Consider the following 12,397-nt stretch of genomic DNA (forward strand, 5'->3'; position numbering starts at 1 on the left):
CTTAAGGTGACGTAGGTAAACGATAACCTCCTTCTCCTGATCGGAAGTCAACACGACAGTTTTGATCCCTTCTTGGGAAAGCGCCACCGGAGACGTGGTGAGCACCGATAAGCAACCAAACCACCCGTTATCTTACAGAATACACTGAACAATGATCTAAAATGAATTAGGCTCACAAAAAGTATCGTATTTTACAAAAGAATTCCGCTAAAATACCTTAATTCCACAACAAAATTTGGTTAGACCGAAATGCAACTTCAGCAACTGTAGGGTGAATCGAAAAGTAAGAAATGGCAATTGTGTACAAAGGACATCGGAAAATTTTCAAAAAAAAATAACTTGTAGCTGTAAAAGTCAGAGCGTGTCGGTTTTACCCTGATTTCCCCTGCCTACATACGCAAATTATGTATCTCAAAAAACAACCTAAGTTATCCATATGTTCATTAATACTCACATCAATATAGTCGTGTTCAAGTGATGTGAAGTCAGTGAAAACAATTTTCTCATACTAAATCATAAGGCTATTTTTACCCGTGCGACTTATAATATTTCACATATGATAAAATAGTCTAGAACAAAGATACGCCTCATGGTTCAATCATTCTGATTTTTTTTTCTGAATGTCACTGAAACAATAAAAATATTTTTTTCTGTCGGTCTGATGAAAACTACCGGGTTTACAACATCATCTTCACGATGCTCCTGAGCTATCTATAACATATTTCAAAACAGGTTTTCAAGACGAGCAGACAAACGGTTATTTTACCATGATTCGGTGCCTTCCAACAGAATGTATCGATTGCCGTTTTGCAAAGTTTTTAATATTTCCACCAAACTAGTAGTGCCACAAAAACTTACTTATACAATCAAAACCACAAAACATCACTATTGCTGCCAGCTGCCCACATCAAGCAGTCTTCCGATCGAGTCTGTCGCGCCAGAAGTTTCCAGCAACTTGTAGACCATGAACGCCATCGCCGCATAGAAAATCGCTAGGAAAACCGTATGCGCCATCCGTTGTCGATGAAATTTCTTCTTGGCCTCCTCCAGGTTGTCCAGCTTCTCTTTCATGACATACGTGCGCAGGCCAATCAAATTGTTCGCTAGAAACTCTTTCCAGTCGATCTTCGTCACATCGCACGGGAACAGTTTCTGATCTTCCTCCGACATCTGTGCCAGCACCTTGTGGAACTGCTCATTGCGGAAGTTCCATTCGTTGTTGGTGAAGAAGCTGAGCACTTCGGAGAACTTGTGCACCTTGCGGTACAGTTTAAGCACCCTTGGTTTCTGGCTGTTTAGCTTCAGAGCCAAATCGAAGAAAATTGCCGGAATTACGTGGTAGAAGATCTTCAAAAACTCCGACACGGCGTAGTATTTTGTTGTGTTGTACGTTGGCACCCAGAGTGCGTTCAGAAATGGAACCTTGCTTTTCCACTTCATCTGCTCCTCACGAACCATTCCCCAGGAGACTGGATTGTCCGCTACCGTGCAGTTGATGATGTTCATCTCGTTTCGATGCTGGGCTGCGTACCATCCCACGGCTAGTGTTGCGTTGGTGACAATATCCGCCGGAATGATGTCCGCCCGGAATTCGTTGTTGATGTGAAAGATCCGCAGCGCTCCGGTTGCGGCTCCGACGACCACTCCGTTGAAGCCGTATATGTTATCCGTCCAGCCGGGAATTGGATCGTTGTAGGTGGTTGTGACTAAAACGGAGGAATGAAATATTAAAAACAGGTTTTGGCAAAACCTGAGATAGCAACTCACCGATTGACGGCCGAATCATTGCTATGGGTACTTTGTCCGTAAATCGGCGAAGTACTTCCTCCGCCAAAGATTTCGTGAATGCGTACGTGTTGGGCCATGGTTCGATGATTTTCCGGCTCATCACCTCAAAATTATCCATGTCCTTCTCATTCTCGACCAGTTCTATAAGCAAGTATGGATCGATGAGGGGTCGATAGAACTTTTCCTCGATTTTGTCCCTGTTGCAATGTGAGAACGCCGTTGAGACGTATATGAAAATCTCCAGCGCTTTCGATTGTTCGGCGATTTTCAATATCTCACTCGTGCCTCGGACGTTCGTCTCCACGGATTCTTTCAGATTCTCGTCGAATCTCACGTCAGCCGCCGCGTGGAGGAAGATGTTCGCATTGTGGATGATGTAGGACATGTCATCGTTGCTGATTGCCAACTGCTGCTTGCTAATGTCACCATCAATGATTTTGATTCTCTCCAAATAGTGCTCTGGATTTTCCTGATAGCTTTGGAAGATCGGCTCCGACCCGAGGATCGTGGTCAGTCTTTCGCTGGGTGTTTTCCCTTTCTTCGCCCTCGATAGCAGCAAGATTTCGGCAACTTTACAACTGTGAAAAAGAAGGGTTTCTGACCTTGACCCTACTTACTACATATCCTTAGCGCAACTTACCGAATCAATTTCTCGATGTACAACTTTCCAAGAAATCCCGTTCCACCCGTCAGAAAAACAATTTTTCCTCGATAAAAATCCTTCAGTGGCGAGTTATGCGTCTCAAAGTCTTTCAAGTTCATTTTGCAGGAAGGGGGCTCTCTATCTCTTGTTCAGCAAGCTGTTCGACAACTCGTGCTGGTTAGGCTGCAGCCACACGACTGAAACCGGCACCGTGTCACTTGATTAAACTATGAATGATGCGCGGGTTGGAATTTTAGGTGCATTAAAATTTTTCAAACTGGACGACGAGCGGCAAGCGTTCGAGAACGAATGGTAAAAACAGTGACGGTGCGATTTTGTGCCATTCGTCCGTTCACTTTGTGGGAATTTATTGTCTTATTGTCACTTCGGGCCACTTCCCAGCGGCTCTAATGCAACAGGTGGGCGTGGCGCGGGACAGTTGGATTGGTCCTCTACTGATCAAAACTTAATCAGTCACTGTTAGATAGATACCGAAGGTGAAGCACACGAACGAGTGGCCCAGGTAAAAATTTGAATTTGCATTTTCATTTTTAAATTCACATGTATGATGGTCAACCGACTAGCGGTGGAACTGGCAGGCCAATGGTAATGAAGAGAGTTTGGGCATTACGTTTCGCGTTTTGTTAGCTTGGGTTGGCGATGCCGGATCATTTTACGTTCGCTTTTGGATAATGCTTCAAACTCAATATTTTACATATAGAATATGAAATTATAATGATAATGGGGTTATACACAATCGGACGACGATTAAAGTCAGGGGTAATGACATGTACACGCCAATGCAGCTTAACAGTAACATCATTATGCATTAGAGGGCTTGAGAAAACGATACAGTTTTGCGCAGGATACGCCATGCAAATCTTCTGCTTCTCACAAATACAACATCACATTTTTGTTGCTGACCGTAAAACTTGATTATTGCAAATCAGTTTTGCAAAACTTGAATTTTGCAAACCCGTTTGCTCGGATTCAACCGGTATCTATTATGATTTTTTTCTTTTTTTTATTGCTTCGCTGATCGTTTAGGCTGTTCAAAACGATGCATTTTAGCTCTGGGGCTTCTGTGCTATAGTCCATTGAGAGATATTAGATTGAATAAGGGCAGAGCTAGCCATTCACTGATATAAAAGTGCACTTGAGATTTGTGAGTGAAATAAATTTTTATGACGAACTTCCAAACTAATTGGCTATTGATCCAATTGAATTTCTAAAACGACCTAGCCTCATAATATAATGAAAGTGGATACAAAATCAATGTGTCATCGGGAAACTATACCAAAAGACTCCTCCTAAAATCGTCTGATTTGCGGGAACTTTCTGTTTTACCGTCGATGGGGGTGTAAATAGGTTATGGGGGTGAAATTGGGTAAAACATGGAGAGAGTTACTATTAGTAAAATCTTGACATATATTGCGAATATTTTTCAATAGGAGACATATTTCCACAACTTCCAATGCATAATACTTAACTATAGTACAAATAGTTATAATTTAACTAGCTGACCCGGCAAACTTCGTCCCGCTCAAAATATTTATTTTTTGTTATCAATACCTTCAAACATTCACGTTTTCTTACTATGAGCAAGTTCATGGGTCCAATCGCAGAACTGTCCATTGATTGATCTTCTAATCGACCCCATTGAATTTACCTTTTACTGTAAAATTCCTAGTACAGGTCAGACTCGATTATCCGGAGTATTGATTTTTTTTCACTCCGGATAATTGTATCCTCCGGACAATCGTTTCTTTATTTGTTTATTTTGCTGGTATTTTTCGTTTTTAGAACATAAAAAGGGAATTTGATTTTTGATTCATATTAAGGGGTCAGAAAAAACCTTTATCACATGAAAAAAAAAATTATCCAGATTCTCTCAGGAGGTGATAGACGATCATATTTGATGAAAAAATTCTCCTACGCATATGTTCGAATTTCAACAATGACAGAGTTACAGAACTTTTATTTTGTATCGGACTCTGTTGCTTCAAACTGGCTCTATATTAAAAAGTACGCTACGGAAGACGATTCTGATACTTTCATTTGAAATATGAGAAAATTTAGTACAGGATATAGTAGTGGAACAATAATTAGTGAATTTTAATAACATTTTGGAAGTGAAACACTTAAAAGTTAATAATTTTTAATGTGTCATTATTAATTTTATCCTGAAAATTTATATTGAACTATATTGTTTCTATCAATTGAAATTAAGTTCTTTGACCGCTCCACAATTTGTTCTTCGACGCACAACTTCTATCTTTCTTAATTTGGCTGCAATATCGATATAAACAATTCCTGGTGAAAATTCAAGCAAAATCTTCAAAAATCACGATTTTTACCCCACTGTACATGTAATAGCCACTTAAACTTCACCTTAACGTTGAAAGGTTTCTTCATGAAATAAGCCATATTAGAAATATATAAAAAAAAAGTTTTTTACAAACTGAATATAATCGAGTCCAACATTGTATATAAGGGGGTCTCCGTAGCCACATTGGTTGCGCGTTCGCTTAGTAAGCGATCGATCGTGAGTTCAAAACTCAGGGCCCTCAATTGACCATCTTTGTGTTGTTCATGAATTACTACGTCCACGCAACAATCATCAGCGATGGAGATCGATCCACGGTCGAAATAAGATCGATTCATCCATACAACTGCTCTGCTCTGCAAGACACATCGGGCTGCTGTTCTATAAATAACTCAACAATGATCAATCAACTGTCTCCGCTGTCCGGTGGTCCAACTGGATAACGGAAGAACAGAAAGAATACTCTTACGCCTAAATGGCTACTGTGTGCATGTACCATATGTAATGGTATAGAAGAAATACTGGCGAATGGCAGCTGTGTAATGTGCTAATTATAGATATGATAACCATGTGACATGTACACGATTAAAATTCGGCTCTGTTACAGCTAAAATGCTAATGAGCCTTAAATAAATAAATGGAATAAAAAAAAAGCATTGTATATAATCGAATCACATATAATCGAGTCCGACCTGTACTGTATTCTATTAGTCAAATCATTTCAATTGATACCAATATTGAAGAGATTGCAAAAAAATATATAGTCGACTATTTTGTGGCGGCGATCTTCTCGAAATTTATGTTGTTCATAGTGTAGTGTATCCTCAAAATCAAGCCATTCAGGCATTTTTTGCGGCGGCCAAATGGAATTTTTCAAGATCATGGAATACGCAGTTTTATAATGACAGTAGAATTAAATGTATGTTCCAAATTTCAGATCAATCAGTCAACAAGAACGGGGTCAATCTTCTATTAATGTGGGACAACCCAACAAACATTCAAACGTACATATAAACAGGTCAAGTTGAATGAAACCATTCAAAAAGTAATTAGTTGTTTGGGGACTGCGGCCATCTAGAAATTGGATTTTTCATTATCTGCTATGTTCTACTAGTCGAGAACTTTCTTTTGATACATTTTTGGGCATTTTTCATGAATAACTATGTTCTACTAGTCAAGCCTTTTTTATTTGATACCCATATTGATGGGGTTCTGAGAAAATATGTAATCCGCCATTTTGAGTGGCTGCCATCTTGGATTTGCATTTTTCATAAATAAATGTGTTCTACTAGTCAATCCCTTTCTTTTGATACCCATATTAGCTATTCAATATAGAATTACTATACAAATTATTCAAAATTTCCGAAAATCAATAATCGGATAATCCGGATAATCGAGTCTAAAATTCCGGATAATCGAATCCCGGATAATCGAGTCCGATTTGTATTTCTAACAAAACTCATCATTATAATATCAGATTATTTTCAGGCACAATTATCGTTCATGATTTTTCAACCACTTGAAAAATAACATGTTTCTCCGTTACATGGAATAAATGTTTTATACAGAAAATATGATAGAATAAACACAGCCCTAAATCGGACAATTCCTTCCTCGAGTTCTGCTCTTATCAACACATTCGGCGATACTTTTTTATTGGTATAGATAGAAGAAGATATAGGAGTGCGTTTCATCACATTAACCCTTTCACGTACAACATCGAGCCTCACTTGCCGATTGTGCCAAAACGTACAATATCGAGTCTCTCTCGTGGCGCGCTTGCAGATCACAAAGCGCTAAGACACTCAGCAGAGTAGTGAAATTACCGTCCATTTCCTGTTTCGAACAAAGATAAATTTCGCTAGCGCAAACATCAAATGGACTAACAGAACTTCTCGCTGTAATGTAATTGTAGAATATATGGGAATCTATTTTCCGAATTTTGTCCCTTTTTCCTTCCGAGTTTTCTGAAAATTTTCAATTGTCATGTTTGGTTGGAATATTTTTGGTTGAAATATGTGTAAAATTTTGATGGCACCCCCTCTCCATTCCAGAGGAGGGAGGGGTGTCATACAATCATAGAAACATAACTCATACCCAAAACCCCTCACATCCCAAATTGTGCTTGATTAGTTCTCGAGTTATGCAGAAGTTTGTGTTTCGTTTGTATGGCAGCCCCCCCTTAGAGAGGGGGGAGGGGTCTCAAGCTATCACGAAAACCTTCCCTGGCCCCAAAAACCCTTACATATCAATTTTCATGTTGATCGGTTCAGTAGTTTCCGAGTCTATAAGAATCAGACAGACAGACAAAAATCCATTTTTATATATATATAGATAACTAGCTGATCCGGCAAACTTCGTCCTTCCCAAAATTTGTTTTTTGTTATCAATACCTTCAAACATTCACGTTGTTTACTATGAGAAAGTTCATGGGTCCAATCGCAGAAGTGTTCATTGATTGATCTTCTATTCGTCCCCGTTGAATTTACTTTTTACTATAAAATTCCTAGTATTTCTAACAAAACTCATCATTATAATATGAGATTATTTTCAGACACTATTCTCGTTCAAGATTTTTCAACCACTTGTAAATGTTTCTCCGTTGCATGGAATAAAATATGATAGAATAAAAACAGCCCTAAATCGGACAATTCCTTACTCGAGTTCTGCTCTTATTAACAAATCTGGCGATCCTTTTTTTTGGTATAGATAGAAGAAGATGTAGGAGTGCGTTTCATCACATTAAAATACATTTCCAGTTTCGAACAAAGTTCAATTTCGCTAGCGCAAACATCAAATGGACTAACAACGCTTGTAACTATGTGATTGTAGAACATATGAGAATTTAATTTTCCGAATTTTCCCTTTTTTCTTCAGAGTTTTCCGAAAATTTTCAATTGTCATGTTTGGCTGGAATATTTTTGGTTGAAATATGTGTAATATTTTTATGGGACCCCATCTCTATTCCAGAGGAGGGAGGTTGTCATACCATTATAGAAACATTTATCATACCCAGAAACCCTCACATCCCAAATTGTGCTTGATTAGCTTTCGAGTTATGCAGAAATTTGTGTTTCATTTGTATGACAGCCCATCCTTAGAGAGCGGGAGGAGTGTCTAACCACCATAGAAATACTTATTGCATCCTAAAACCTCTACATGCCAAATTTGGTTTCGTTTGCTTGATTAATTCTCGAGTAATGCAGAAATTTGTGTTTCATCTGTATGGCAGCACCCCCTTAGAGAGTGGGGTGGAGAATCTAACCACCATAGAAACATTTATTGCACCCTAAAACCTCAATATGCCTTATTTAGTTTCAGTTACTCGATTAATTCCCGAAGTAATGTAGAAATGTGTGTTTCATTTGTATGGCAGCCCCCCTTAAGAGAGGGGGGAGGGGTCTCAAACTATCACGAAAACCTTCCCCGGGCTAAAAAACCCCTACATACTAATTTTCATGTTGATCGGTTCAGTAGTTTCCGATTCCATAAGAGTCAGACAGACAGAAATCCATTTATATATATATATATATATATATATATATATATATATATATATATATATATATATATATATATATATATATATATATATATATATATATATAGATTCATCAAAGTTTCATGTGTAAATAGCCACAAAATTGAATTCCATGCCAAACCGATATAATGATTGTCAGATTTTTTTCATGGAAATTGGTAGTTTTATTACCCATCGTAAAATATTAAAACCGATTTTTTTATTTTTTTCATCATGGTGGCCATTTCTATTTAATGGTGATCCGAAAAATCAGCCTTTCCCTCTTTTTTTTTTTTCAAAAATGACCTTTTTCAATAATTCATAACTTTTGTACTACTTTTGTACTACTTAGATGATCGATATATCAAATTGAAACCAATTAGCTAATGTTTGGAAAATATTATACTTGGAGAAACCAGAGTTTTCGTGATTATTGATTATAATTGTTTTTCATAGCTTACATTGTTTCGGAACTCATTCAGCTCGCGCAGTCCGAAGACATCGGTCGCAAATTTGTTCGCGTCTATTATAGAGAGGAGATTATACCGTTATCGGTTCGTGGCTGGTGAAGTTATTTCGCCCTAACGGGGTTCTCTTTATTGCGCGAGTGAGGAGAGCAGCAATCACTACCAGCGTGAGGAAGAAGTCCTCCACGGCGGACGCGGTGCGTGTGCCGTATCATCACTGTGTGTGCTTTAGCATCGTCATCGATTCCATCATCGTGTTGTGGTGCGATATACCGTTGCATCTGTGCCGAGCGATTGCCACGCGGTTCGATTGGGACACCGTTTCATTTCATTCGCATTGGTGTGCGATTTAGGTATAATATATATTAGGTTTAGAAATACAAAAAAAAAATAAAAATTATATTATTTTATATCTGCCGTAATGGCAGAAGGTCATGTTGACATGGAGATTGAAACAACTGTTTCCACCTCACTATCTACAACGGGGGCTGGGAAGTCGCTTAAACGCGTTCCCCCCTCAGAAGATGGCTCTTCAGAGAAAGAGGTAATCTACCTTAACAAGCCCCCCTCAAGAAAATTGGCAAACTTTTCCTCTTCACCCCCTCAATCTCCCGCTCACGCTTCCGCTCTACTACCGAACTTGCCTCCCAGCCCTACTGATCCCGCTCCCGTTCAACAATCGACCTCGTCCTCCCCCTCAGTTGTTTCCTCTCCTCGTGTCAAGGTCTATCCAGACGATGCACTTGGAGCTGGTCCATGGGTTGTTTTTTTTCCTGCCTAAACCAAAAGGAAAGTCAATTAATATCAATCAGGTTTCGAAAGATCTGGCAAGATTATATTCCTCCGTGGTCGAAATCTCTAAGGTTAGACCGAACAAACTGCGTGTTTTCGTGAGGGATCGGAAACACGCGAATGCAATTGTGATCGACGAGAGATTCTCCCTAGAGTATCGCGTCTACGTGCCCTCCCATGACGTAGAAATCTCGGGGGTGGTAACTGAAACCGGCCTGACGTGAGAAATGATAAAAGAAGGAGTTGGTAAATTTAAAAGACTCCCGTTGGTGGGTGTTAAAATTTTGGACAGCCGCCAACTAGGAAAAGTATCCCAAGAAGAGGGAAAAACTAAATTCACGCCGTCAGACTCGTTTCGAGTAACTTTTGCTGGTTCCGCTCTACCTGACTACGTCATGGTGGGCAAATTGAGATTGCCTGTGCGACTCTTCGTGCCAAAGCCCATGACTTGCCAAAAATGCAAGTCAGTTGGTCACACTTCAGATTATTGTGCCAACAAGGAGCGCTGTGCTACTTGCGGAGAGCAACATGAGGGGAAATCCTGCAGTGCGACTGAACATAAATGTCCTTATTGCGGGGGATCCCCACACGAGCTCTCAGTTTGTGAAACTTACAAGAGTCGCTGGGATAAACAGAAGCGCTCTTTGAAGGAACGCTCGAAACGCACTTTTGCGGATATTTTAAAGGGCGCTTCTCCACTGGCCCAACAACAACAACCAATCAACACACAAAATGTCTTCGCCACGTTGCCCGTTGACGAAATAGAAGCGGACACAGCTAACGGGGGCACACCGTTCATTTTCCAAGGGAATCTCCGGCGCAAAAATTTGACCACTCCCAAAATTCAAGGACAAGCCCCTCCGGTGATACCCCCTGTTAGCATGCCTAAAAAATCAAGTGCAGCGGACAAGCAAAATCAGGTTCCTCCTGGTTTTCGTGGGAATAATTCACCTTCGAATGGCCCAGCACTCGAGGGGACATCAAAAACCCCAACTGTCCCTGTTTTTCTGTCCAGTTCAACTTCCCAATCGGGATTTATAAAGTTGTCTGATCTTTTGGACCAAATCTTCAAGTGTTTTAATGTTTCCGACTCCATCAGAACCATTGTCATTTCAATGCTTCCAGTATTAAAGATAATTTTGCAACAATTGATGCAAACATGGCCCCTCCTTGCAATGATTATCTCTCTTGATGTCTAATTTAAATAGAGAGGTCGGAGATATCACTGTTTTACAGTGGAATTGTCGTAGTCTTGTCCCTAAATTGGATACATTCAAATTTTTAATTCATAAGTTCAATTGTGATGTTTTTGCTCTGTCCGAAACTTGGCTTTCTTCGCGAGATGATCTCTCTTTCCACGATTTTAATATAATACGCTTGGACCGCGATGACAGATACGGAGGGGTACTATTGGGTATCAATAAGTGCCACTCATTTTTTCGAATTGACCTTCCACCTATTGGAGGGATCGAAGCTGTTGCTTGTCATGCAAACATCAGAGGCAAAGACCTCTGTATTGTTAGCTTGTATTGGCCTCCGAGAGCTGCGGTTAGCCGCAAGCAACTTGTTGACATGTGCTCACTCCTTCCTGAGCCACGATTGATCTTGGGAGACTTCAACTCTCACGGAACTGCCTGGGGGGAACAGTACGACGACAATCGTTCATCGTTGATATATGACCTTTGTAACAGCTTCAATATGACCGTTTTGAACACTGGGGAAACAACACGTGTACCTAAACCTCCTGCTAACCCAAGTGCTCTTGACCTCTCGCTTTGCTCGAATTCACTATCGTTAGATTGCAAGTGGAATGTAATCCAGGACCCCAACGGCAGTGACCACTTGCCAATCAAAATTTCCATCACCATTGGTTCGAATTCTTCTGAATCTATAAACATGGCATATGACCTCACAAGACACATTGACTGGAAAAAATATGCGGACGCGATTGCTCTGGCCATCAATTCCAGAGATGGTTTACCTCCATTGGAGGAGTATAACTTCCTTTCTCGTTTGATATATGACAGCGCGGTTCGCGCTCAAACGAAACCCATCCCAGGCTCCACTTTTCGTCAAAGGCCTCCCAATCCATGATGGGATAGCCAATGTTCCAAGCTTTATCAGGATAAATCGAACGCATTTAAAGCTTTTCGGAAACGTGGAACCATTGAGAATTTTCAAACGTATTTGGACCTTGAAAATCAATTTAAAAACTTGATCAAAGGGAAAAAACGTGCTTATTGGCGAAATTTCGTGGGAGGTTTGTCACGAGAAACGTCAATGAAAAAATTATGGAAAGTGGCTCGAAACATGAGAAATCGCTCTTCAACGAATGAAAGCGAAGAATATTCACATCGATGGATTTTCAATTTTGCACGGAAGGTTTGTCCCGATTCCGCTCCTGTGCAAAAAATTGTTCGAGATATACCACAAGATAGGTGCGATCTTGATTCCGAGTTTTCGATGGTAGAATTCTCTCTTGCTCTCCTTTCATGTAACAATTCTGCTCCGGGATCGGATAGAATTAAGTTCAACTTGCTGAAAAATCTCCCTGATGTGGCGAAACATCGCTTGTTGAATTTATTCAATCGGTTTCTGGAGCATAATATTGTTCCAGATGATTGGAGACAAGTGCGAATTATAGCTATTCAAAAACCCGGAAAACCCGCGTCCGACTTCAATTCGTACCGAAATTGTTGGAGAAAATGATCTTGTTTCACCTTGATCGTTGGGTTGAAACGAATGGCTTACTCTCAGATACACAATATGGGTTCCGCAGGGGCAAGGGGACGAATGATTGTCTTGCGTTGCTTTCTTCAGAAATTCAAATGGCTTACGCCGAAAAAAAACAAATGGCTGTA

General features: G+C 40.0%; 1 protein-coding gene across 1 annotated transcript in view; it reads right to left on the reverse strand.

The window, feature by feature from the left end:
• Positions 1-799: 799 nt before the first annotated feature.
• The window catches only part of LOC129766963 (uncharacterized), an 88,016-nt gene continuing 76,418 nt past the window's right edge, over positions 800-12,397 (reverse strand). Inside the window, 3 exon segments of the mRNA XM_055767560.1 lie at positions 800-1,706; positions 1,768-2,366; positions 2,429-2,578. Of these exon segments, the coding sequence (XP_055623535.1) occupies positions 886-1,706; positions 1,768-2,366; positions 2,429-2,578 (1,570 nt within the window). The 3' untranslated portion in view covers positions 800-885.

Source organism: Toxorhynchites rutilus, chromosome 2, assembly GCF_029784135.1.
Source record: "Toxorhynchites rutilus septentrionalis strain SRP chromosome 2, ASM2978413v1, whole genome shotgun sequence".
NCBI classification, from domain to species: domain Eukaryota; kingdom Metazoa; phylum Arthropoda; class Insecta; order Diptera; family Culicidae; genus Toxorhynchites; species Toxorhynchites rutilus.